The 26,502-nt window shown below is 48.0% G+C and overlaps 1 protein-coding gene across 5 annotated transcripts; it reads left to right on the forward strand.

Moving 5' to 3' along the window:
• The first annotated feature begins 704 nt into the window (after positions 1–704).
• Positions 705–24,666, forward strand: tfap2c (transcription factor AP-2 gamma (activating enhancer binding protein 2 gamma)). 5 transcript variants are annotated; one of them, XM_069179462.1, is made up of 8 exons: positions 706–1,010; positions 10,877–11,347; positions 12,170–12,221; positions 15,812–15,895; positions 17,645–17,867; positions 19,274–19,392; positions 21,050–21,191; positions 23,003–24,666. In XM_069179462.1, exons 1-8 carry the CDS (start codon positions 981–983, stop codon positions 23,292–23,294), a joined length of 1,413 nt encoding a protein of 470 aa, XP_069035563.1. In that variant the 5' UTR covers positions 706–980; the 3' UTR covers positions 23,295–24,666. The 5 variants fall into 5 exon arrangements, with proteins under 5 accessions (XP_069035561.1, XP_069035563.1, XP_069035559.1 ...); XM_069179458.1 differs by lacking the exon at positions 706–1,010 and adding an exon at positions 7,567–7,975; XM_069179461.1 differs by lacking the exon at positions 706–1,010 and adding an exon at positions 8,362–8,459.
• Positions 24,667–26,502: the final 1,836 nt, after the last annotated feature.

The following is a 26,502-nucleotide window of genomic DNA, read 5'->3' on the forward strand; positions in this document are numbered from 1 at the left end:
TAATTCATTAAAAACGGTAAATTCAAGATATGAATAATAATCGTATGCGCATTTAATTTTAACAGGTTTCTCTAATAAAATTATAGTAGGTTCCCCGGTTCTGAAAAATGTCGCTCTTCTTGTTGACCCGTGTTAAACAAAGAAGATTTGAAATGGAAATATTCAGTGTATGGAGGTGATTTGCATTATTCGTGTTCAATTGATATTCTTTGACTATTCAAAGTGTCATTTTTAAAAGAAAAGCAGTAACTTATGCGGAATAAAAAAATTCACGCAGAAGCAGCCGAGCCATTTGCAGTCATTAGTAAAAGACAAGAAGCAATCAATGCTGGAGAATGTGCAATCTAATTAAATTAACACAGACTTGAATTCGTCTCTACGCACCACAATGCAGACTAATGTAAAAAAAATCGATTTCTTGACATAATGCATGAGGGACAACCTCTAGTTTTACTAGTTTTCGTTGTATCTGTATATTTTGTTTGCATGACGATTGATATGACCAGGTTAAATTTACACGCTCTATTTGAATCAATCTTCCACCGGTAATTAAACAGGCACACGGCAGCCTTGGCCCTCATGCAGACCTGTGGATATCAAGCCTGCAAGCCCGGAGCTGAACTGTTCGGACAGAACGACATAGAAGAGCTTTATCTGCTCACATAGAATAAATACCGTCCTCCACTTAAAAGGAATGCCCCGACTTGTGCTCTTTGATCTCTGCCATCTACGGAGAACATTTCTGTTTCGGAGAGGCGCGGGGTGCGAAGCAGCGCTCTCGGGAAGGAGGCGGTAGTGGTTGGAATGCAGGGGACGCGCTGCAGGAGCGCCTCTCCATTCAGGTGTATTGGGGACGCAGTGCGCCTGCGCGGCGGCGGGGCGCAGAAAGCCAGGTGAAGCTCGCGGCGCAGGTTACTTCTCGCGACTCGCCAGCCGCAGGACGCTTCTGGACTGGACTTGCAGCGGATCGGCCCGTGCAGATGTCTCTGTTGGACAGGATAGAGTGGCAGGTAACGTGGGCTTTGATCGGGTAACCGTGACATTGTTTGATGTGCATAGATTTGAAAAGAAGCGGCGGCGGCGGCGGGGGCGAAATATGTATTTTTTTCAGAGAACAGAGTTATATAGTCTTAGCACTGCCAATCATACGCTCCGCTGGAGAACAGGGCGCTAACCCAGCCGTACAATTCCCAGCTTCTTGGTGTGGGGAGTTCGCAACATCGCGTTAGGAAGACGCTGCACGCTGTCTGAGGAAGCCCTAGCCCGGGATGCAGGAGAGGGAAGGGAGGCGACTCGGGCACTCGCTCGCTCACACTTGTATATTCTGCCCCTGACAGCGCCTTACACGCAATCAGAGCTGCAGGCTGCCCTTGAGCGCTCCCTCTGTGAACATAAGTCACGAGTGGGCTCCTCCAGGCCCGAATTCAGCCCGCTTTCTAATGAGGGGTTCGCTAGGGCGAGCGGCGCCAGGTGACCCCAGCGCTCACCTTCAGGGCAGCCCGCGGTTCAAACCCGTCCCCGAGCGAGAGGGAGACCGTCCCTGTGTGCGGGCTGTCTGCGTGGCGTGGCGTGGCGTGAGTCGGCTTCTGCGGTTTGTCCGGGGGAACACTGGTTTCGCGTTCGCTGGACAGCGATCGGACACTTAGAGCTGTGACCGCAGGGGTATCTCCTTGTCGACCGAAGAGACGCGAAAAATGAACAGGTCTCGGGAACACTCGTTTTCCATGACGACGAGGAGAATTAAAGCAGATCCCTTTTCGACAAGCCTCCTTTATTGAGGCTTATTAAACCTTTATTTAAGTGGGTTTTTTTTAAGAACACTTCCAAAATCATTTTGTATAACACTTTCGTAATTGTACGGGGACTTTGTGATTAAGGTGTTCATTTTCAGACGGGGAAAAAATGGAGCATAAAACTCATTTGTTTGACATTCCACGCTTGTTTATTACGCTGAATATTTTACCTTGGAATATAAACAAGGAGTAAAAATAATTATTCGTTCAGTAAGCTACATTCGTATGTTAATGAAAAATCTAAATTCTGTTTAAATCAAGATGATACAATTTCAGGGTTTTTTTAAAATGTCGTTACTTGATGTAAATGGGTAAACATAGTTATGTATTTAAAAAAAATAATAATTTGGTTTTCTTCGTTTTCAAATATTATCTTAATCGAGCTCACCGGCCTCTCAGATCCTGTCCTTTTCATCAATATCGGCACTTTCGAATAGTTTTCTGAGAAACGGCTTAGCAGTATTACACGTTATCGATAACAACGTAAAAAACCTTAGTACAGCAACTGATAAACGTTAAATACAGAACAGATTGATGGTTGAAATATTGTTTACTGAAGCGTCGATCCCTCGTCGTCGTCGTCACGAGCGAGTGGAATAAAACAAACCTCCGCCCCCGTCACGATTGAACACGCCGCGTGAATCATTCGGCGACATTTCTCGCTCCCGCGTCCTAATTGTCTTCAGGTTGGTGTTCGAGTTAGACTCCCGCTTTTCCTCCTTCACAACCCGCCGTGGAAACGGAACGAGCAGAATCTCACTCACGTGTAACGCGAATTTGCCAAACGAAATGTTTCTTCTCCAGTCGGCGGGGTGGAATTCCTTCACCACGAGTGTCCCGCAGGTACATCGCCTGGCCTTCGGGTTGGGATAATTGGGCGAAATAAACCGCAGGTTAATTACTGCCGCGACTCGCGCGTCCCGCCGGGAGATTCGTTTTCTCTGCTCAGTAGAAATTCTCAGTTCTGTGTGGGGCCAGCAACTTGAGGCGAGGATATCCCTGAGGCTTGCTGGAGGGCGCTAGAATAATGTATAAAATTATACTCATTATTTTTTTCCGGGTCGTGACCACTTAAAATGAGCCTCTCTGAATGACTGCGCGTTGTGTTGTATTTCTGGAGAACACCGCCGCGGCGTCATTTCACAGGCCTGAGTAGGTAAAGACGTTTCCCACCGGCACCTCCGTCGGAGTCGTTCGTTTCCCCTCCTGCTGTATCTGTAGGTGAGCTCGGCCCCTCGCTTCGCGGTCCCGAAGGCAAAAAAGGAAGAGTTTCTGCCGGTGGGCTCTGTCGTGAGCGCAGGAATCGGTGATAATGTGCGGCGGGAAAACTCTTAGATTACAGGCCTGGTCTCGGATCTATAGCGTGCCGATGCCTTTTCCTTCACATAGTCAAATTCTTAGAATTATATACCTGATACCGGCTCTTCAGAACCAGATAAAATATTGCAAGCTATTGAATTAAATTCATCCACGGTTTTCTATGGAAAAATATATATTTTTTCTTTTGTCGACAAACTTAATACACCATATTTTCAGTAGAAATACCACGATTCCATTTGTGTGGATTAAATTTTGTGCGTCTAAACCTTAACTGAATATTAGGCCATATGTTTAGCGAACAGTTTTAGCAAAAGTACGTTTTCGTTTTGTTGTAGCAGTGAAGAATACAAACACGTCTGTGACAACTGACCAGCTGTGAAACAAACGTCTCTTGGTCGTGTTTATGTGGACAGTAAAGATAGTCGAGGCAGAAGACGGGGAAACTGTCTCGCATTAATGCTCGTTACATTTTACAGCAGAGCGAGTGGCTGTAACAATCCCTGCCCGTGTGAAAATGCACCATTATTAAGGTCTGGACAATGTGTATGTAAAATAATACTAGACCGAAGAACAATATGACGCATATGAAGTAGATTAAAGTAAAAACTAATCACAGACCATAACAAGAGTCGTGCTGTAGAAACAGTCGAATATTTGTTCTTCAAAATAAACTCATTTTTGTAGGGCCTGGTGTGTGTATATTTCATTAAGTTAGAATGCTCACACGGGCGAGGGAGAGCCCAGGTCTTCGGCCGGCGTGGAGAGCTGGAGTCGGGTGTCTGTGTACGGCATTACTGCCTGCTTACATTGCGCCGTCAGGAAGCTTGTCCCTGCTATAGAAAAAGCCAGCCCTGCATATCAAAGAGACTCCAGCACTTCCACGCGTCCCAGACTCTTTCATTAGCAGCTCCACCAAAAATGGTAATGCGTTCTGGAATGAAGAGCTCGGAGGGTCCCTGGTGCTCGCTGGGCTTGAGATAATTGGGCGCTTTAAGCCCCGAATCCTCTGAAGCTTCGAGCGACCTGCCAGGAACTCCCCGACCCTCTCCTCCTGCGTCACAGGTCCGGTCTCACCTCGCCGGACCGGTGTCGTGGAAGATACTCCACTTTTGTACGAAATCCCATTTTAGCAGCCTGCAATTTCGAAGGAATTGGGGAGGGACGCGAGAGTGCTACCAGAAGCCATTTTACTCCGTAATTACTGTCAGGGGCGAATCTCCCGAGATTCTCTCCCGAGATTAAACAGCAGAAGATGCTCTAGTAATCACTACACTGTTCGCTCGTGTGTACCACCGAGGTAAACCTAAACGTGGATTTTACCCTGGAGGGTCCGTCTGTATTAGCCTACAGTATTAAGAGTAATAGTTCAGCATAATGTAGACATTATATACTGTAAATTAAAATCAAGCCTCTGTCCCTTATATCCCGAAAACGAAACGAGTAAGACCGGATGAATGACCGCTAGACTCGCTCTCATCTGTTGCTGTTCTGTTTTCTTACTCCCGTCCGAACAGAACCACGGCTGTAAATGCTCTTCCAGAACCTAAAAGTATTGGATACATTAATCGTAATAAGGTATTAACCTTAAATTATATAACTTGTATATTTCATCCTAAACTGTGGACATAATCTAGTATCTGACAGTAGTATTTTACGGTTTATATAACGTGCGCAGCGTTATATAATGGTATATTCCCAGTATGCAGTATTACAGAACACCAATAGAATTCTGTAGGAAGTAAAGTTAGTGTAGGGTTTTTTTAAAAATAAAAACCACTAGTAAATACTGTAAATATTCTAATTATCGTTAAAGTGCGCTATACTACAGTGTTTTATCTGGAGGGGTAATGGATATTCTAAGTATGTAACAAGTTTAAAAATATGCTATGAAGGAATTCTCTCATTTTATTAGATTTAAGGTCAGGGGAGAAAGCTCCAATTTATTTCCGTATCTATCTGAAAATCCCCGTATTGCCATTCATGTGTTACAGCTGTAGTGGTTCAGTGTAATTCAATTTCCTCCAGCTGTCCCTGCCTGCACAGCAGTGCCGGCCCGGCGCGGTCTCGCAGAAGCGCGGACACGCGTTGACAATATAAAGACATCGCCTTCCTCCGATTTGCTCGGAAACGGATGGCTGTACTGTAAGGACACTTCATTGCCTCTGTATGTTACAAATACGACACGAATAAGTTCGAGGACAGTTCTCCTCGTGTCTAGGGATTCCAGAATGCTTTTACAAAACGAAACAAACAAAAAAAAAGGGGCAAATGCCAAATTAAATCGTTTCGAGGAATTCCACAATGCACATCTGAACAAGGCTGGTGTTGAAGTCAGCTGAGCTGAGCTGAAGTGGGGCTCGGCTCGGTCAGTGCCAGCCTGCACTGCGGACCGCGGTGTCCCACTTCCGTCTGGCCAGGCGGGTCTGCGGCTCCAAAAAAACACTAAAAAAAAACCATGATCTGAAGGAGCAGGATATTGAATTATAGTAACACATTTTCTCCCTTTGCCCTTGTGCTGTGTTCAAGCTGCGAGGCATTCCGGTGTCTATTTAGAACCCTTTCAGTCTCGGAGAGAGCGGACCCGATACAAGTATTCAAAGTCCTCAAAGTCAGCCGGGCAGAAGCCTTCAGAATTGACAGTAAATCGTACACCGGGGGAGACAAGTTGGAACACTTCTTTACACAAAGGGTTGTGGGAGTGTGGAACTGCCCTGGTTTCTTTCAAGGAGCAGCTACACGAGTTCTTGGGATCAATTAGACGGGCAGGATGGGCCGACAGGCCTCCGCGTGTAACATCGCCGCCTCTCAGTCGGCCTTGCTCCCTATTCCAATGTCCAGACATCATCAGGCATTTAATAACTACCAGCCTACTACTAATAAAAGCGGCACTTCCGCTTGGCATTAGAGAATAATTCCACAAATCCCGACAACCCACTATTTACATAAAGGAAAAAAGAAACCAATTAACTTCTTCGTCAAGAGCTTTCAGGGTGCGTTTCGTATCTCGTTTAAAGTGTCTTTCGTAAGGAACCAGAAGAGGGTGCGTTTACTGTCAGTGCCATTCATTTTATACACCGTTTTCTCATTTGTGTACATCACTGATGATGTAAGGGATATTTTTTGGATTTTGTTTTTGCAATACTCACCCCCAAAAAATATTTCCCATTGTGGACAAAGAAATGGTTCTTTTTAAGTCCTTTTCTCGGCGTGAACGTCCGAGCAAAGCCGTCCGAGATATCGTGCTAAACGCGTCAAAAACGATACCATTTGCGTTGAGACAGCGACGCGCAGAACTGCGCTGAATTAATACGTTATTGACCGACCCGTCAACGGGACAGTTTTTTAATGTAGACAGAACATTATTTTCCATGATTAACGTGTTGTTTTTACCACTGAACTTTCCCAAGAACAGTCTTCTTAAGTTCCTCGGAACACAATTCGTAATATCACATTCTAAGGCTTGAGCTGAAATCGAAATCAATTCCATTTCGGGGAAAGACTATCAAGAGGCACATTGTGACTTTGTATACAAAAAAGTTTAGAAAGTGAAATTCGAATGAACATTTAACGGCAATATTTGCACGTAGGGAAATAGTACAATCCACAACATCCACTTTAGCAGATACCGATGTACCTAATTACCGCTCTTTGGAACCTGCATAGCTTACTGTACATCTTCAGGGAGAACTGTGGAAGCGTTTCTGTCCGGGCACAGATGTTTCAAACAAAATATCGTGTGATATAATTTATAAAGCAATACAAAAAAAACATGACCCTTTTAATGGCAGCCGGACTGCTTTGGGTACAGTGGTTCAATTAGTGGAGATTGTTTAAATGTACGTAGGTATCATTAGTAGTGCTGTAGCTTTATTAGTGGTGTTTGGATTTGGAGTGAGAAGGTTAAGTTTGATCCCTAGCTATAACATCCTCTTTAAATCTTACAGTTAAAGTGCGAAAGATGATGAATACTTCAACTTTAAATATGATGATTAATTGTATTTCGGTTCCCGTATTATGGAACTGTAACACCGACACTAAAAACGGGTAATTTCCAACTTGCTTGACCCGCGTCGCTGAAACTCCACTTACCGATACGAGCCTCTGGCGAGCGAAGCGGTTTGGCATTATTTTATTTTTAATACTATAACAAACCGTACGGAACAGTTCGTTAACCAAACCCTATACGGAGCCAATTCTTTAAAAAAAACAAAACGAAGCAAAGTGGGGAAGCCGTAAATTTCAACCTGGACATGTTCTGCCTTCTGAACGCGATAGGGGAAAAAGTAAACACGGACCTTAGAGGTTTCGCAGCCAATAGGAAAGCAGACAGGAGACGGTGCGCTCGCTGATTGGCCCATTCTTTATTAGCTGTAGCCAATGGGCGATTAACCGCTGAAGAGGCGAGGCGCGGGTGTGACGTCACCCCTAGACCCATCCTTCCTGGGGGTGGTTATGCAAATATAACTCTGGGGTCCAGTTGCCGATTACAAGAAGCCGAAAAAAGGAGGGCTAACTTTCGAGGGAGGTGACATTCCTGAGCACTTCAGCGAGTCTGCAGCAGTGCTGTCCAGTCCGTTTCGCAAGAGGGACGGTTCCAGATTTTGCAAATTATATATATTTCCTGTTGAAGACGACGGCGTTGATAAGCAGGGAGCCCCATGCGGTTGACTCGTCCAAGGCTGTCCTGATCTCCACGCGAAGCACAGCGACCGCTCCGGAGTTGAGTAGGAGCTCCCGAAGTGCGCTCCTCGGATATACCCGCCCCGCCGAGAGCGGCTCGCCGTCCGAAGTTGGAGTTGAATGAGCCTGAGACCATGCTGTGGAAGTTAGCGGACAACGTGAAATACGAGGAAGACTGCGAGGTGAGAGATGGACAGGGGTAACTAGCGCAGGCGTTTTTGCACAGGCGGCTCCGGGAGCACTTGAAGACCAAGAACCGGGCGCTGCGTTGTCTGCCCAGGTGTAAACTTACTCCATCTTAAAATAAGGGCTCGGATCGGCTCCCTTTCAAGTCTTCAATTCCTGGATCTGTAAGCGAGCAAACGCGCCTTGGCTGTAGAGTACACGGAGGGATATCGGGGCTACATTTTAAACAGCGCCGAAGGGTGGTCCACCTTAGTTTCCAGGATGATATTTTCTCAAATCGGTTGTGATGTGTGGTTGTTTCGGGTGGACGGATTGGGCAGGCAGGGAGACGCGAGGGTGCGCCGGTTCATTCGCGACTGGCGGGGCGGATCGGACAGGTTGTCGGGATATCCGCCCGTAACGACACTACTGAGTCCATTCCGCCGCTCGACAAGACTTCGGTTACCGCTGTAGTATCGGGGATACTTACAGAATATCCAGGTAAAGATGTAGTCAGCGGCGAGGACTACTATATGCAAAATGAAAGGTTTGAGTCTTTCCCTCACTGAGGTGAGAGGTGTGTTTGTTTCGAGTTTTATTTCAGTCATCACGAATTATTTTCTGAAAAGCCGTGCAGGCCCCAACAGGCGGAACTGAAGCGGTTTAGGTCCTGTTTTTGGCAGTACAGCGAGTGTCAGTGAATTGTACAGGTATGATTCAGAAGGTGAGCCGACCGGTCGAACTGGTCTGTTCCTCGTCCCCCTACCCGCGCCGTGGCGTGGGCTCCGAGAGGAAAGGGGCGCCCAGGTGCCCCACAGATCCGCAGCCCTTTGCCTGAAGCTCGCGTGTAGAATTTGCTCGACAATTAGAACGAGTCAAGGTCCTTACGGAATTAATTAAAATTAAGTAGGGGGTCAGTACGCAATTGATTATGCAGTCGTTTCTTACCCTTTGTTTAGAAACCATTTGTGTTTCACTGCCTAAAACACAGATCGCTAGATGTCGGGGAAAAAGGGCCGCGCTTTCTTGTTTTAGCATCAGGAGGCCAACGATTCCGGGACGAGGCGTGATGTTGTGGTAGTCTGACGGCGAATCCGGGGTTCGTGTCTCCGCGCAGCGTTGGGAACGGGGCCGGTGCCGTCTGGGAAACACGCCGTTAACCTCCCGGATTCTCTTCGAGATCGAAGTGCTTCCAAGTATCCTGTGCAGATCCTGTCGCCTGAAGCTGGCGCAGGGACGGGCACTGATGCGGGGCGACCTCTCTCCCCCCCCCCGGCTCAATTGGTCATAGTCTGCTCCATACTGTCCCCTCGGCTCCGCGTGATTAGATTCAGCTACTCCGCATCAATAGACGTCTTTTAGAAGCCGGGCGGCTCGAGCCCTGAGCATTTCACGCTCCGCATGACCCCGTGTCCGGGCATTGAAAACGAGCCCCCCTATTAACCCTCACGGGCTCACGGGCTCGGCAGCCGCGCACGCTGGAAGAAATCATGACCGAAAATCCCCATCTTTTTTCCCTTGCTAGCGGCTCACAAAAAGTAAAAGCAAACGAGCGACAGGGTGACGGGAGAGGTAGTCTGGCCTTGAGCTCGTTCTGCGGGCATTTTCAGGAAAGACGCTGCGAGGCGATTTTGAAAAGCGGACTACACCACACTCGTCTTGAATAACGCGAAACCGACTGAAACGATTCTACACTGTTCTTAAATTCTTTAAACCCGATTAAAGAAGCATAAAAACCCCCATCCAAACGGATTAGAAGACGTTTATCGCCGTCACTTTGTAAGACTTTGTAAAAGTCAATATGTCGAAAAACAGTAATGGTCTTAAATCGCGCTTAGAGAAACCTAACTCAGCCCTGAAGCAGTTGCAGATTGTGGGGAGCGAACCCCCCGAATGTACTCAGGTGCGCTCTGGAAAACGCTTTCAACTCGGGATGAAGGCGCTTGAACTGCGAAATCCTTCCCGGGTGTAGAAATTGAGAAAACGAGTAGGTGATGCCAGAGGGGATCATTGATCTATGTGCAACAGTTTGGTTTTTTTAATTTAACAATTTAACAGGAATTAGTTCGCAAACTTGTAAATCCCATTCTAAATTTTCCCCATCTACAGATTTTTAAAATCGGGTTCACAACAACGAAAGTTGTTGGGGTTTTTTTTTTCGGGTGCAGAACATGTAGAATCGACCGCTCTCGCCAGTGTTGTTGGTGTAGTCTACCAGATTCACACTGTTCGTTGTACGAGATTAAATATACACCTATCCCACTCTCTAGAAACCGATGTGCTGGGAGATCATCTTTTTCCAAAAGTCGGTTGCGAGTAGATTGACCATGATTAAAATACATCTATATATTTTAAAAGCTTTCAATGGTTCGCAGCTACTGATATTTTTAAATATTTATGCTTTAGCTTGAGGCTACTTATTCACTGTTTTATTAACTTCTCAAATTTTGAGTGGATCTGTGAGGGCCAGGAGAGACGTCTCACGGCCGAAGGGCTATGACCAGCTTTAGTTTTTTTTTTTAAATAGTTTTCTAGAATCGTAAGAAATGCTTTAAAATTCTACTGCTGTCCAAACCCCTTTGCATCTTGTCCACATGCAACGTGTGGTAACTTTTTTTAAAAATTTTCTGTCATTACGCAAACGAATAAGTGTAAATGTAAAAGGAGGAAAACCATTACATTTTAAAACCAGATCGAACAGAGACAAAAGCAAACCCTCTTGCTCTGCGGAGGGGAGACTCTGTGGGAGGGTGGGACGCGCACCGAGCGCATCAGGACGGATGATATTTGAGGATGAACACAGCCGTAACTGTGTCGCTGTTCGATAATCGCCTCCGCTCAACCCCAGTGCTACTGGCACTCGCGACGGCGCTCTGTGATCTCCACGGCTCTTCTTACTCCTTGCTCTTCCCCCTCAGGAGAGGCACGATGGCGGCAGCAACGGGGCCCCCCGGCTGCCGCACCTGACGGCGGTCAGCCAGCACCTGTACAGCCCGGCTCCTCCCCTCTCCCACTCGGGCAGCTCCGACTTCCAGCCGCCTTATTTCCCTCCGCCCTACCAGCCGATGGCGTACCCGCAGTCCGGCGACCCCTACTCGCACCTGAGCGACACCTTCAACATCAACCCCCTGCACCAGCCCTCCCCCGCCACCAGCCAGCAGCAGGCCTGGCCCGGCCGGCAGAACCCCGAGCACTCGGGGCTCGGCCCCCACGGGCGCTCCGGCCTGGCCGGCCAGATCCTGGGGCTGGAGCCGGGCGCCGCGGGCGGGCGGAGGGAGGCCTTCCGCCGGCCGGAGCTGCTCCTGCCGCACGGGCACGCCATCGACGCGTCCGTCCTCGGGGACAGCATGGGCATGCACGAGATGGGCCAGGGCCTGGAGGAGGCGCAGGTGGGTCACGGCGTCCGCGGGTGCTCATGGGAAATGGAGTCCACCAGTCTGGGGGGGGGCTGTCTGAGCGGCCGAGACATTTATCGAACGCATAAAAAACAAATGTAAGAACTGCAGTAACTTGTTTTGGTATCCTCTATTGAGGAAACGTGCACTACACCAATGAAATTACAAACTGCGGTTTGTGTTATTTTTTCCTTCTCAGCGGAAGGATCGAACTTTCATATCGACTTGTAATTTTGTCACAACGGAATTTGAGTTTTTACTATGCGCACAGCGAAAGATATTGGCGTGTAAATTGTTGTCCATTTGGTGCAGATCGCTACACACTCACCACCAGGGTCCTGAAAATAAGTGATTAAACTGAGATGTCGTCAAGGTTGTTGTGTTAAAAAGCGCATTGTTTATTTTTAAAGAACCACGAATTTGAGACCTTATCCTAATGACTTCATAGATGTTAATAGTTTCATAGAAAAAACTTTTAAAGTAAAGCGTTTTCCCAGTAATTCCAAAACGGCATCTCAAGGTCTAATATTTGTTGAAAAGTACTGTATTAAAAAATAATTTGCTATGTAAAAGCATGGTACAACACTTACATATACTCTTTATATGTTTGAATCCTTATACGTTAGTCACTCCATTTAACAAATACTCATTCGCTGTGAGTAGACGCCTCTTATTGTTGAGTTTAATTACGGGTGTGCGCGAAAGCAGCACAATTTTACATTAATTCTCTTTCGCGTTTGTAGTTTGTCCTCGATCTAAGGGGAGTTTCGCTGCTGCGTGCACTTGGAAGTAAAGTTTCCTCTTGTTGTTTTGCAGAATGTGGATGACCACAGCATATTAATGGCGGATCAGACGGTAATTAAAAAAGGTACGGATGTTTCTGTATGTTTTAACTTAATGCGCCTGCCTGTCTGATTCACGGCAACTTGCTGTATTTGAACTATTTTCCTGTCCAAGAAAAAATAATACTGAATGAATACTGAATTCAATTTAATTGAATTTGCTATAATCACAATTTAAGCAGTGTGGCACACAGGGGTAAATTAAACTTGTTTTCGTTATTTACAACTGCGGACAAACTTGAACTGTGACTAGGCTCATTCTAGCACGTTAAAAGGACATTTAACCTCAATGCAAATCCGATCTAAATCATGGTGTCGATGCTTAATTTTAAGCGCTGCAGGTAAGCGAACTCCCGCCAACTGCAGTTTTTAGACTCCTGGCGAATGCAAACATTCTTTCGCTTGTTCGTCTTGTGCAAAAGGATTTGCATTAACAAGAAGAGAGACGTAACAAAATAAACGCGATCCTTTAGAAAAACTGCGGTTCAGAAAAAAAATCATCCGTTTAAAAAAAAAAAAAAAGAGACCCGCTTCATCAAACAAAACAGCGGCCGGATTTCGTTTGGCGGAGTTAATTCCGGGCTCCCCGGCGGCCGGGGCGAGGACGGGTCTGGAGCTGTGGCACAGGGAGGTGGTCAAGCGGCTTGTTGGAGTCGAGCTGCGGCCGTGCAGCCCCGCACTCACGAGGGGGAACGAGGTGGGCTCCGGAACCCGTCTCGTGCAGTTCTCGAGGCTTAACAGGCACCCCGCGTCTCCGCCACTGTCTTGTTTGGGCATAATGGACGTTTGGTCAACTCTGATATTTTAACGGAGTTTGTCGAAAGCTCGTTCATCGTAGCCGGCGATAATTGCTTGTGCGGTTTTTTTTTTTTTTTGAAGGCGCAGGATTCGAGTCCTTCCGCTACTTCACAGACTTGTAATGCAGTATTTACACTGATGACTTGGGATGTTCTTGCAAAATTATCCGTGTAACTATTTAGATCGCTTCAACAAATAACGAATGAACAACAGACCCGGTAGTGTCATTGTCCAGATTGACTTTAACGAAATATTTTTTTTACTTTTACAAAATATCTTGAATAATTAAATTGGCGTATATATTGCCCTCCTCATTAGCATTTAGCATATTGAGGCCATCATATTTCAATTTGGTTCCCCGTAAAACAGTGACAAGCAAGATTAATGCTTTACTAGGTCTCCGAGTGCAAAAATGAAATGTTTGCATTTTTTATCGAAGCTGCGCCTTAGTGTTTTAATTACAAGGCGATGACAAACAGCTGAGGGTTTTCATGGGGAATGTCTCTGCTTTATGGTTCTTCCAAATGAAAACGTGGACGTCTTCCAAAATCATTTTTCAAGTTCATACTTATTCCTTGTTCGCAACATGCAGGTGATGCGTGCACAGCAGGCACATGAAAAATAAAATCGCGCATTAATGTCCGAGATGTGTGCTTATTTCACACTAGGTAAATTTTAAGTCCTTTTCATGTTTTTGACGTTGAGGTTTTTTTTAAGGCTTCCGGTTTTGCTGAAAGTTGACTGTTGGAACTTAATGTTAGTGCTTCCTCATTTCTGGTATCTAAGGGCAGAAATAAATGCTGTTATTTTAAAACTGAGGCACTGTCCCTTTAGAGTATTTATCAAAGCTTGTGTGTTCCATTAAAAACAAACGTTTTTTACGTTTTCATATTTTTCTCCCCCCCCACAGATGCCAAGTTAAACGTTTCCTCTTGATTAGAAGCCTCTGTGGGGTTAGATTAGCTCAGCAGTAAAATAATCAATTAGTCGGGACCCTTGCTCTCACTAGCTGGGGTAATTCTGTACGAGGTAGAGATGAAAGTGTTTTGGCCTTTAACTAATTCAGTCAATCTGCTGTCGGGCGGAAGACTGTTACTCAGACTTCCTTAGCAAAAATGAGTAACATAAGCAAGCATTTAATACCCTCTATCTCTTTTTACTACCGGCTTAAAGGGAAGGAAATTTGTCTGGATTTGTTTACCATTTAAATATTGCCTATTTTGTGTGGCTATTTTTGACCTGTTTAGCTCAGACCTGAGTGTACTTTGCAGAAATGTTTCTTATCGATTTGATGTCGGGAGAAACCAGGTTTATTTCCCTGCTTTCTTTGTACATCTGTGCATTTCTCCCTTCCTTTCTGAAAGCGCTGAGTCTGCCGATCAGCTCCACCCTCGTCTTGGTTTGGACTGGCTCTGATGTGGGAAAGAAACCGATTTTCTTTTTTCTGAATTTCAGTTGAGTGAAAGCTGGTCTCCCTTTAAATGACATGCTACCTGCTTTTGCGGGGGATATTAAACACAGCAGACGTACACTTTATATAGTGTTTGCAAAAATACGAAGTGTAACGGGGACAGCATCTGGTGTGCACCTTTTTAAAAAGCTTTCTTTACAGTAATGTTTTTGTTGAGGCACTTTTCTGTCTGTATTTTGTACATTGTTTGGAATAAATATAGCCCAGCGAGGTTAAATTGACCCCCCAAAAAAAACAATTTGGAGATATCCGCTTCTTCCAGCTGCAGCTGGAGATGATCACGGTGGTTCTGAAGGGCTTTTCATTTCTAACTGTTCTTGCTGCAGCCTCTGTTTGAGACCCTCGAGGTATACAGCACGCTGTGTCCTTCACTCTCGAACCCTCATACCTGAACCTCGGGCGAAACCTGTCCAACGAGGAGACAAGCATACGTATGTGAACGTTTCAGTTCTGCAGCTTTAAAACAGGCTTCAGGTTGTGCCGTCGTTTGCGAGGGAAGTCCAGAAAAGGGCCCCGGTCTGGAGCCGGTCGTGTGCTCGGGCAGCTCGATTCCTGTCGCTTGTGTGCAGGGGAGGCCGGGCAGGGCCGTGCTGCGGGGCTCTTGGGAAAGAAAACAAACACTCGCTCGCTCGGGCGAGCCGCTCAATAGCAAGAGCGACTCTATAGAAATGCAGGAGCTCCACCTTGGGTGCTAATTAAAGCCGGTGATGAGGAAGAAGAAAAAGGCCGTTCAAGTGCTCTTTCTTCTCGAGATCCTTCAGTAAATCCTTCACTTCACTAATCCTGCCGTGATGCGTCTGAAATCCGCACCGATCCGAGCTCTTGCAGGGCGGTTATGAAAGGGCTCGGAGTTGGCAGGGCGGCAGCCTGAGAGACGAGTTTAGCTCCTGCAAACGTGTGTGAATCACCGCCGAGGCATTGTGCGGTTCTGGAAGTGCACCAGTGCTTTTTCTTCATGTCTCCGATATCGTTCGGTTTCAAGAGGGGGGTGTAGTATCGCCTAAAGAAATAGAAAGCAGAGGATTTAAAATGAGCGTTTTATCTTAATGTAACTGTTGGGGTGCATATACTTATATACACACACCCAATAGAGACAAAGATTGCAGGCTGCCTATGCGCACAAGAACCCGAGGCTACCATCGGAGATGAAAACTGGAGGCACTTTATAAGAAGAGTAGCTGTTGTTGGTAGCAGACCACTTGGCCACTGTCTTACATGGCATGCCATCGGCTTCTGCTGTACCGTTTCTGTTTGGGGGGAAAATACAAATGCTGCTGGTGAGTCTGCCTTTGTCTTCTGCTCTTCCGTTCTCCTGTGCTGTGCTGTGATATGCTTTTCTTGTCTCAGTATTAGGACTCAGATGTGGCTGGGCCCATGAGCGGGTACAGAGGAGGTATTTTGACAGTGGCTATCTTGCAGGCGAGGACGAAGGTACATCAATGCCTCTAGGACGTGCCTGTTAGTCGCAGGACATGCGGTTCATTCTGGGGGTGACGGCGCGAGGCTGCGGTTTCCGTGGGTTGAGGTTGCCCCCCCCGTCACTTGCTGTGATCAGAAATGTCCAGATCTATAACCTGTCAAGTGTATGAAAGTGGGAACACCCCCCGTGGAAGGACCGCGCGGTCTCGCGATGGATGCTGAGGCGTAAGCAGTCAGTCAGGTGTCCCAGGAAGGAAGCAGTCTATGGAGTGGTTGTGTTGTTGGACAGAACCACCGGGATGGGCTGTGCGTATCTCAGTGGTTGGGGGGGGGAAGGATCATTCTTTTACGTCATAGAGCTGTACAGGTCATTCTTTTCATTTGAACCATGCAGACGTTTTCAGGCCATCTGTTCTTGGAAAGTTATGCTTCTGCTTGGAGTGGGGTGCAGCAACCCAGACCTGTCCCACAGATACAGGGCCCAAAGTGGCACAATGCCCTTGAATCACAGGGCACACATCTCGGGATGCCCATCTGATACGCACACTCCTCACGAATGGTACCCTGATCTGGATCGGACTCCAGATGTGAGGCAGAACTGTTAGATGCTGTATAAAAGTTTTTACTAAATGACATCTGAACTATAAAATGTTTCAGAATACGTAGATCTTTAGGTGGACAATACTTAATGTTAACCTATATTTGTCAACATAAAAGACCTGCAGGTTTTTTTTTGTATAATTCTAATAAACTGCACTTCAAAACCACAACCTCATTAATAATCAGAATAACTTTCTGAGTTAACATTCAAGTTTCTTGTCCAGCTAAAGTGTAAATCTCTCGCTGGCTGGAGGTGGACAGCTGCACCTGCAGGTTTCTAAACCATCATACTGTTTGCGTTTGTTTTTTTTTTTCGCATTACTTTCTGTCAGTAGCCTCAGGAAGCATTTCAGTCTGCAAAACGGGTCCTTTGGAAATTCATAGCACTGTCTCCTCCAAATCAGAGCTGTGAGTTCTGTGGAGGAAGAGAGCTGAGCAAATTTCCCTGGGGAGCAGTGGACTGGGTCTTGGCCTTCAGGGGAGAAGTCTGGGGGGGAGGAGGGAGCCAGGGGATGTGTTGCAAATAGAGCTGGTTCTGAAGTGCAGAAGGATGCTTTAAAGTCCGGCTGGAGTGAATGGGCTCCTGGTGGGCTGTCAGCTCAGTGATGCCATGCTTGAGTCTCTGAATTAAAAACAAAAAAAACGGCTCCATGCTTCCATCAGCACTGACGAAGAGCTTGTCATGTTCACTGGGGGCTGGGGGGCGCTAATCGCCAATCGGATCTCTTCTGGAAGCACTGGGCACAAGGCAGGACTCTGGTCTGGATGGGACACTAGTCCGTCACCGTTACACAAGTATAGGACAACTTAGAGACACCAGTTAACCCAGTCATTGTCTGTGGGTGGTGGGAGGAAACTGAAGCACCAGATTAAAACCCATATAGATGTGGGGAGAACATGCAAACTCCACACAAAAAATGCCCCAGTCCTGAATCAAACCCAGGAGCACTGTGCCATTAACCCACACCTCTTCTCATAGTTTCTTATTCTTTTGAGTAGAAAAATAAAGGGGATTTGTGGCTATGCAAAAAACGGGTCCTCTCTATCAGTGAATGACTTGTTTGGAAGGCCTTGACCCCCGATTATTTCACAGATCTGTCCCTGGTTTTCTGCCGGATGCTGGCTGAGCTCTCTTGTTGTGTGTCCCCCCCACTCCCACAGGCCCCATGTCGCTGGCGAAGGGCAACGCGCTGGGGCTGCCCTACCAGAAGGAGGCGCTCTTGGGCATGGTGTCGAACCCCAGCGAGGTGTTCTGCTCGGTGCCTGGCCGCCTCTCGCTGCTCAGCTCCACCTCCAAGTACAAGGTGACGGTGGCAGAGGTGCAGCGGCGCCTGTCGCCCCCGGAGTGCCTGAACGCCTCTCTGCTCGGCGGAGTTCTCCGCAGGTAGGCACCTCGACGCCCGCGGCTGGCTGGCATGGTCTAACTGCACAGGGCGGGGCAGTAGAGGCTGGACACCAGCTAGCCGATTCTTGTCAAAAGCATTTGAGAAGCTTTAGTACTCTTCTGCCTCTTCCGAGATGACCATCTACTCCATGTAAAGAAATCTACATTGTAGTTTTACTGCAGCATTTGCCCAGTCTTTCTCTCTTGGAGTTGAAGTAATGTGATTCTGCACCAGAGACCTTGTAGCTGTGCGCTGAGTCAAACGTTGATTTATACAGGGACGCAACATGTGCAGACAGTGCAGGTTCAGGCGGCCCTGTTTTTTCTGTGCTTGTGCTTAAATGCGTTCAGGCCCGCTATGCAGTTTTCATAACGCATGCAGCGCTTCAGAGGAAAACCCCCTTTAAAAAGTCCAGACTGCAGTCCCCATTCAGCCGTCCAGTTCCTCCTGCTGGCTGTTCCCCTGCTCCCGTGCGGCGGAGGGGCTGGCTGGCTCTCGCTCCGGGCGTGTGGGGTACCATGCTGCCCGCCGAGGGGCACTTGATCCAGCCTCCCGTGAGTCGGCGGGCTCGGCAGGAAGCGAAGCCCTTCCTGGAGGTTGTGTGGGGAGCACGCGTCCGCTCTCCCTCCCCACGAGCGACAGACATGAGAGAGAGAGAGGAGCTGGAAAGTAGGTCAGGGGGAGGGAGGGGGCCCGCCAGCCTCCCCGGTGCCGTCTCCTCGCGATCTGCGCTGCGACGGGCGCAGACTGCGGCCAGGCGGAAACGGGGGGCCGCTACCGTTCCTGTAAATCCCCCCGCAAAGACCTCCCGGAGGAGGACCCTCGCTTCACGTGAGGTCAAGAGCGGACTGCGTCCTGGACAGAACCGTGCCGTTGGGCCCTTATGGGAACTGAACCTGAGGGGCACGTGCCTCTGTACACAAATACATCGCTTCCCTGTCACGCTGGAGCTGTGGCAGCGCTCCCGAAAGCCCGTCTTCGTCGCGTTCGGACTCCGGGGGGGGAGAACCGTGTAGCACACTGGAGAGGCACGCACCAGCACTTTTTTTTTAGCAGTTTGGGTTGTTCTGCAAGCTGAGCCGAGGGGAGCTTAAACCTGGGAGCAAGTAGCCCATTGACCCACGGCCCAGACGGCTTTACGAACGGGTCAGGTTGGCAGAAGAGGGGTCATCAGTAGGAAGAATAAATTGGGAATCTCTTAAGACAGGGAATGTGTTGCAAAGTAACTGAATGCAGCCAATTGCAGGTACCCTACGAACAGCACTGCTTGATGTACAAGACATCTGTTTGAGAGTCTCATCGGTGCTGCAAGCCTTGAGCCTCTCTTCTATATCCTGTAAAAATATAAACCCAGAATAAAACGCGTTTCCTTACCCTTATCCTCCTCCTCCTCCTCCTCCCACAGAGCAAAGTCCAAAAACGGGGGCCGATCGCTGAGGGAGAAGCTCGACAAGATCGGCCTGAACCTGCCGGCGGGGCGCAGGAAGGCGGCGAACGTGACCCTGCTGACGGCGCTGGTGGAAGGTAGGCGCTGCTTCTCGAACCCGGGGCCGAGCGCGGCTGCTCTCGCGCTCCCTGCCGTTCTGGCCTCGTGGGCCTGAAGGCCTCTGTGCGCAGTCGGCGCTCGGAGGGAGGGCTGCCGGGATTTACAGCCGGTCCTCGGGGCTCCTGGGCGAAAGAAACGCGAAGGAGGAACGCGCTCGCCTGTGCCCCTGCCAGGGCTGGAGCTCTGCGTGTAGGAGTTTGTGCATCTGTACTGCACAGTACTGCATACTACAAAAAAAGTGGGAAGGGGATTTTAGTTCTGTGAGATTTTCACTTTTTCAAAAAAAAGTTAAATGTGCCTGACGGGACATGACTGGACTTTTTTTGTGTCAGCTATCCAGTTGGATTCCTATAGAATGATTTTTTTTATCTCCTTGCCATCTCCATCCAGAATTTTCCTATTGAGGCTCCTAAAATTTTAAAAACCAAGCTTTCTGTGCAAACTCCTTACTTCCTTTACCGTGCTGCGCACTACACCAGTCTGCTGTTCACACTCTGTCTGTCCAATTCATGCGGTGATGCCGCCCAGGCAGGTTGGGGTGTGCTCAGGGTCTCCTGGGGGTTGCGTGGGGGCAGGGTTCTGGAACCCAGGCTGTTGCAAAAGAGTCAGAATTCTGCTCCTTCCTGAGCACATTCCATGGAAGTTGCGCTTGTTCCTTGCTGAGACAGCCCACTGTCTCCATCACTGCCGAGGCTCTGTCAACAGCTGGAAACGGAAATGTGGGCTCTTGAAATATGGCTTGAGCCCATTGTTTTAATCTGGGATTGTAAACACGTGGGATCTTTCGCCACGAGGATTAAGTGACCCTGCAGCCTGTGTCGGTCTGAATGCGTGTGCCTCTCGGCGATGTGCCTGTCTGTATCGGGGACCAGACTCTGGTGGTGGGACAGGGTGGCTGAGTGCTGCGAGCTGTGGAAAACCATTAAACCGGGCAGGCTGAGGAAACAGTTTGTGCTTTTCCTGCTGCTGGCTGGAGGAGGAGGTGGTGGAACTGATCCATAGCCAAATACCAACAACATGATGGTATTTTTATATGAACTGGGCTGAATAAGATTGGAATTCTGCATCATTCTGTTGTTTTAATCACATAGATGCATTTGCAGTCCTCTCCCATGAACTATAAGCCCAGCAGATTCTCTCCAACGATTCCATCACACTGTGCAGCGGTGAGCTTGATCTTGACGGTACCCGATGAGTGCAAGCCCTGCTATATTTTAGAACTGACTCCATCGCTTTGATGAACTGTTGTGCAACCTAATTACACTCTGGGCACAGAAAGTGCCGTTCTTCATGTAGCAAGTTGAATGATGTGGTCAAAGCTGGTAAGACTTTGTTTCTGCTGGTTTGAGATGCTGTGGCTGTGGGCGCTGTTGGGATTTGGATGTTTTGGTCTGTGGGCTCTCTGAAATGACTGATCAGAACTGTCAATTAAGCTCTGGCTCAGGGCTCAAGGGTCTGGTAGCTTAGACGCGATGAGAAACAGCCTTTGTTTTCTGAAGACGTCAGGCTCACAGCAGCTCAAGAAGAGTGGGAACCCTGCTGGCGTCCCACCGTCGGGCGTCCCACCGTCAGGGCAGGCAATTGGCTGCTTGTGCTCTTCCTTCACCTGGGACTTCTCCTTTCCGCCCCTCGCAGGTGAGGCAGTGCACCTGGCCCGGGATTTCGGCTACGTGTGCGAGACGGAGTTCCCTGCCAAGGCCATGGCAGAGTACCTGAGCCGACCACACGTGGAGCGCAACGAGATCAACAGCCGGAAAAATATGCTGCTGGCCGCCAAGTAAGGGCTTCCTGTTCCGTTCTCTCTCTCTCTCTCGCTCGCTCGCTCACTCAGGGGCAACGAGACAGCAAGTGTTTTGTTCCAGCTCAGTCCTGTTACCTTTGCTGTTTGTTCACCTCTTTTCTGCTAATGAAGTTGCTCTTAGATCCTCATCCTTTAATTTCTTGAGTGGGGTAACAACTGGGGCTGTGCCACTGCATTACCTTGGCTCTCATTAACACAGAGACCCCTGCCTTGTGCAGCCACTGTGCCCCTGCATGGGCAGCATCTTGTTCTGTGCTTGGGACCAGGTAAATTGGGTGGCTCTTCAATGGAGGCTGGCAGGGCTGGGGTTAGGACAATGCCAGCTGTCTGGGCAGTCCCTCACCCTGTGCCAGGCTGCATGCTGTCCTGACACATGACAGTTGCCAGGGTTTCACATCCTTTAACTTAATTACTTATGAGTCAATCAAACCTCTGTGTCCTTCAGAACAGCCTGCCATTCCAACTCAGACTGAGCTCATTTCACACTACATTTATTCCTTTTGTGCCTCTCCTTGAAAAGAAGGCTTTACCTGAGGTAGGCTGCTGTTTCCTGGTATAATTAAGTAAGCTTGGGTGACTTTTTTTTCTTTTCAGATGTGGCTTTTTTTTGTTCTGCATTTTTCTGTCTCTGCTGGAATGTTTACATTCCACAAAACAAAGCCTTTTCATGTGTCATAATGGCATCTGTTTAGGGCAGGACCCAGATAAACCAGAAACCCTTCCAGGTATTCATTCAGGTCATTCGGCAGCTCTGAAAATGTAAAATGTGACATTTTAATTAAAAGCAAGATTGGCCCTAGTGGTTTTAACTTCAGTTTACTTGCTTGTTTCACAGTGTCTTGAGCGCATGTCTAAGTGGGATGAGTAATAGATAAATAGATAACCATAATTACAGCTATGATATTTTAAATAATAATATGCTACTTCTGGCTGGCATGGTGGCACATGGTTAGCATTGCAGTCTTGCAGTGCTGAGGTCCCTGTGCCCGTTGCTTGCAGAGGTGGGCTCGGGCCCCCAGTGGATAGTGAGGTTCACATATCCATCCATTTTCTCCCTTCTTTGATCTGCAGAAATGAACCGTCAGATGTCTTGTACACCACCTGGTATAAAAAAAATGAGCAACCCAATGCAAAACCGATTGGTAAATTGCCGGAATGCAATGAGAGTTAAAGGGCCCGAGGGGTGAGCGATAGTGATCAGCCCCCTGTAAACAGTCCTCGGGGGACTTGGGGTGGCACGTCTGTGACTGTGGGAAGTGAAAAGCTGATGCTTACCTGGGAAGCAGACCTGGCCAAGGTGAAGTTTAAAGGGAAATCCCACGAGGGAAACACAGCCATGAAAGACAGGGCTGAAGCGATGGTTCCTGCCGGTCTGTGGTACTTGATGTGAGCGTCACAGTTTCGACATGTCTGCACATAAAAATAAAAATAAGGTGTCAGCCTTTTCCTTAATAATGGCACAAAGGGGTGCACTGCTTCTTTGTTGAATTAACAGGCATGTACATAAGTGTTTAATCCTTTTAATATTTTTCCATGATTTTTAAAACCTCATTAACTTCAATCGTATTTAACTGGGTATGGAATTAGAGAACAAATTCTCAGTTTCAATGATGAACAGGCAAAGTGGTGTAATACTTCCTATGGAAGACCGAGGAGGTTGTACAATGAGGTATTAAGGAGGTATTCGTGCATCCATGTGGTTCTTGATATCCTGTTGGGTCCTGGCTAAGCGAGGGTTATGAGTGTGGATGCTTTTCTTTCCTCATGTGTCTCCTCTTCCTCTCAAGGCAAATCTGCAAGGAGTTCACTGACCTCCTGACCCAGGACCGCTCCCCTCTGGGGAACACGCGCCCCGCGCCTATCCTGGAGCCGGGCATCCAGGGCTGCCTGACGCACTTCAGCCTGATCACCCACGGCTTCGGCAGCCCCGCCATCTGCGCCGCCATGACCTCGCTGCAGAACTACCTGAACGAGGCCCTCAAGCAGGTGGACAAGATGTACCTGAGCTCGGGCGAGGCGCAGGGAGGCTCCGAGGGGGCGAGCAAGGCCACAGACAAAATGGACAAGCACAGGAAGTGAGACGGGCCACGCCCCCCGCCCCCCACACCCCCCTGCGTGCTCCGGCTGTCTGGAGCCTGCAGACGCTCCTACGTGCCGAATTACTTTTGAACTGCACCGACAACCCCACAAGCCACAAGCCTCATCCGATTTCCGTCGGCGTTTTTTCTTTTTTTCCCCCTTCCGAGTTTGATGTTTCCTGGTAGTGCCCCCCTGACGTGTCTGGCCTGTTCCGCGTTGCTCCTGCCTCTGACAGTGGAGGGGTCGGGCTGGCCAGCTGCGTGCGTGTGGGCGTGGACGCTCTCTGTACCCCAGAGGAGCTGTCGGCGGCAGCGAGGAGGGAGGGAGGGAGGGGGGCTGAGGCGCAGGTCTGTGGCGTTGTGTGAAACTCTCCGCACGGGAGCCGGCGCTCTCCTGGACTTTCTGACCCCACCCGCTGTAAAGAGTCTGACAGGATAACAGCAGGACTAAATGCATAAGACCAGAGAGACGACAATTTACTGGGCCTTTTGTGTTGGAAAGAGGACATCGCTTGGCTACAGTGCTAACGGGCACAGATCTGGAAACATTTACAAGGGTGCTGTAGGTGAGGACAGAGGGGAGGTGTATAGCACCCAGATGCAAGGACAGTCCTTCACAGCTCTCTTGTTGGAGGAGGAAAACTTGAAATGTGAGAAGAAGGGGTGTCTTTTTTTTTTTAATGAACCCCGCTGTTGGTGGACGAGGGGACTCAAAGATTACCTGCATCCTAAACAGTTCTTAATAGGAAAGTTTTAATCGAGATTTTTTTTTTGCGCTACTCTCATGTTCACCCCCTGCGGAGTTCAAAGAGCCGCGGACAGAGGGACGTCGCCGCACAAAAGCACGTCGGCCGCATGACGCCATCAAAGGGCGCAAAGGGCAGGGCGGCGTTTTTCCTGACCTTCCGACGCCACGAGCTTTTAATGAGCAGAGATGCCCCGGAACTGCTTAAAACCCCACTGGAAAATCTTCACCTGCCTCTTCAACTGCAGCAAGACAGCGGAGTCCCTGGAAAAACATTTTTTAAAAAACTTTTTAGAAGAAGAGATGAGAGAGGGGGAATTGTGTACTTCCCTGCTTGACTCTTTTAAAAAGAATTTGTGTAAAGTGAGGATTTTTCTTTCATCTTCCTTGAATGTAAATATTTTATTTATGTTGTAATTTAACGGGATTTGTAAATACTGGTGTACCACTTCGCTTTTTAAGAAGTTTTGTAAATGGGTTTCGCTTCTTTTGTTTGTTTGTTTTTTTTAATACAGAAACAAAATGCGGCGTTGTTGGGCAAGACAACGTACGTTATACATTTTTTTTTGTGCGGAAACGTATTTTAAAAGCAAAAAAAAAACAATAAAACAGGGTATTTGAAAGTGAATTTGTGAAGATTTGCCGTTGTCTTTTCCCTCCAAGAGTGTAACGTGACACTGAGGTCTGCAGAGAGCGGTACTCTCTCCCTCCACCCCCCGAGCTGTAGTTTGGAAAGCGTGCTTGGCAGACTGATGGTCATTCATGTGTGTAAAAGCAGTTTAAAAAAAGAGGGAAATAAAGCACTAACAAAGGAACAATGGCCCTCATTATCTGCTGTAACTTAGCCATTCAATAAAACAATTTGATTTTGTGGTTACGATTCGTGACGTGTATGCTGTGCGGGGTGGCAGCTCCCTCCACCAACCCCCCCCCCCGATACAGATTTTGTTGTACAGATTTTGTTTGGTCTTGGATGATGAAGCACTAGTTCCTGTCCATTCTGGAAACTGGCAAGGTGCCCGTGATGGGGCAGCAGCCGTGCGCAAATAGTTTTTTAAATGGCTAATATATAGGCAATACTCTAGAATATTAGTTCAGGTGGGGAGCTGCGTCAGCATGCGTAGGCTGCAAAGGAACAAGTAATAGGTTTATTCCATGCTGAAAAAAAGAAGAAAGAGAACACAACGTTTCGGCCGTGGAGCCTTCTTCAGGTGTGAGAGAGACAGGGCAGTAGGCAAAGGTAAAGTAGCCCTAGAGTATACTCTAGAATATTGGTTACCCTGTGTGTCAAAAATGTCAAGTTCCTGTCGCAGTTCTTAGTATCTGCTCCCAAGGAAACTGCAGCTGGAAAACAAGGAATTAGAGTTCAGGTTTACTAAGCAGCTGAGTGGGAACATCTTTCCCTGGAATGGTTGCCTTGATAACAATTCAGCAAATTCTGCTCACGTTTGTCTGAAATTTGGTCCACCAGGCATTGCTGACAAGTTCTCCTCCATTGGTATTCCACATGGGTTCTGTATAATTTATTCTAATGAATTAAGTGAAAAGAACAAAGTTATTTTTTATTATTAGTATCCACCTTTCCAAGGGGGGAAAGCGGTCTTTAATCTCGCTGCAGTGTGCTGGTGGCAGTCCTGTTGTGACATGAGCTACACTTAATAATGGCAATGGTGACAGGATGAATGGGGATTTTCATTTCTTACATTTTATACAGAACTTTTCATGCTAAAGTTGTTTTTTAACCACTGAGTGGCTGAGGCGGAAGGCAGTCCCTCTTCAACCACATCGCAATGCAGCCCTGCCGCACACATCAGGTACGGTAGTAAGATACTGCTTCACAAAATCACCAGCTGAATCAAGAGGGAACTGGAGGCCGGCCTGTGCAGCCCAGAGAATCTAGCCAAGAGACTGGGTTAACACCCCTTCTTTAAGGGAGGCGGCAGGGACTTTGGGCTAATTAATATTAATCCTGCAAATGAGGTTTTTTTATTCTTTGTCTTGACAGTTGTGGCAACAAGCCTTGGAAGTGTTTTCAGAGAATTAACCCTTTGTGTGCCCCCCCAGTCCGTGCGCCGGAGGTGATTTGTTCTGTGGGGGTGGGACAGTATGTGGGACTCTCTTGGGTTTGGTCTACCCACAGTCCTCCAGTGCTGAAGCTATAGCCTGACCGACTCTTCCCCCTCCGCTGGTGCCTGGCTTGTTCCTTCAGCGCAGCCCAGCCAGCACTTCCCTTTACAGCTGATGACTCCTCTGAGCAAAGGCCTCTGCTTCTGCTGAAACCCCTCTGAACCTCTGCTTCTCCGTCACCCCTGGCTTGTTTCAATTCCACTGTCCGCATGAGGGTGAAGAAGAGCAGGCCCAGCCCTACATGTGTTGCACAGCGTTCAAGAAGCCCTCAGCTGTTAACTTCCTCTCAAACCATTACAATGGAAAAACTGTTCAGCGATATTAGGGCCTGAATGGG

Source organism: Lepisosteus oculatus, chromosome 16, assembly GCF_040954835.1.
Source record: "Lepisosteus oculatus isolate fLepOcu1 chromosome 16, fLepOcu1.hap2, whole genome shotgun sequence".
NCBI lineage: Eukaryota > Metazoa > Chordata > Actinopteri > Semionotiformes > Lepisosteidae > Lepisosteus > Lepisosteus oculatus.

Coding starts and splice junctions, on each gene's coding strand:
- tfap2c (XM_069179458.1), top strand. CDS start 7,928: ATGCTGTGGAAGTTAGCGGACAACGTGAAATACGAGGAAGACTGCGAG. Junction 11,348..12,169: donor AGGGCCTGGAGGAGGCGCAG/GTGGGTCACGGC, acceptor GTTGTTTTGCAG/AATGTGGATGACCACAGCAT. Junction 21,192..23,002: donor AATATGCTGCTGGCCGCCAA/GTAAGGGCTTCC, acceptor CTTCCTCTCAAG/GCAAATCTGCAAGGAGTTCA.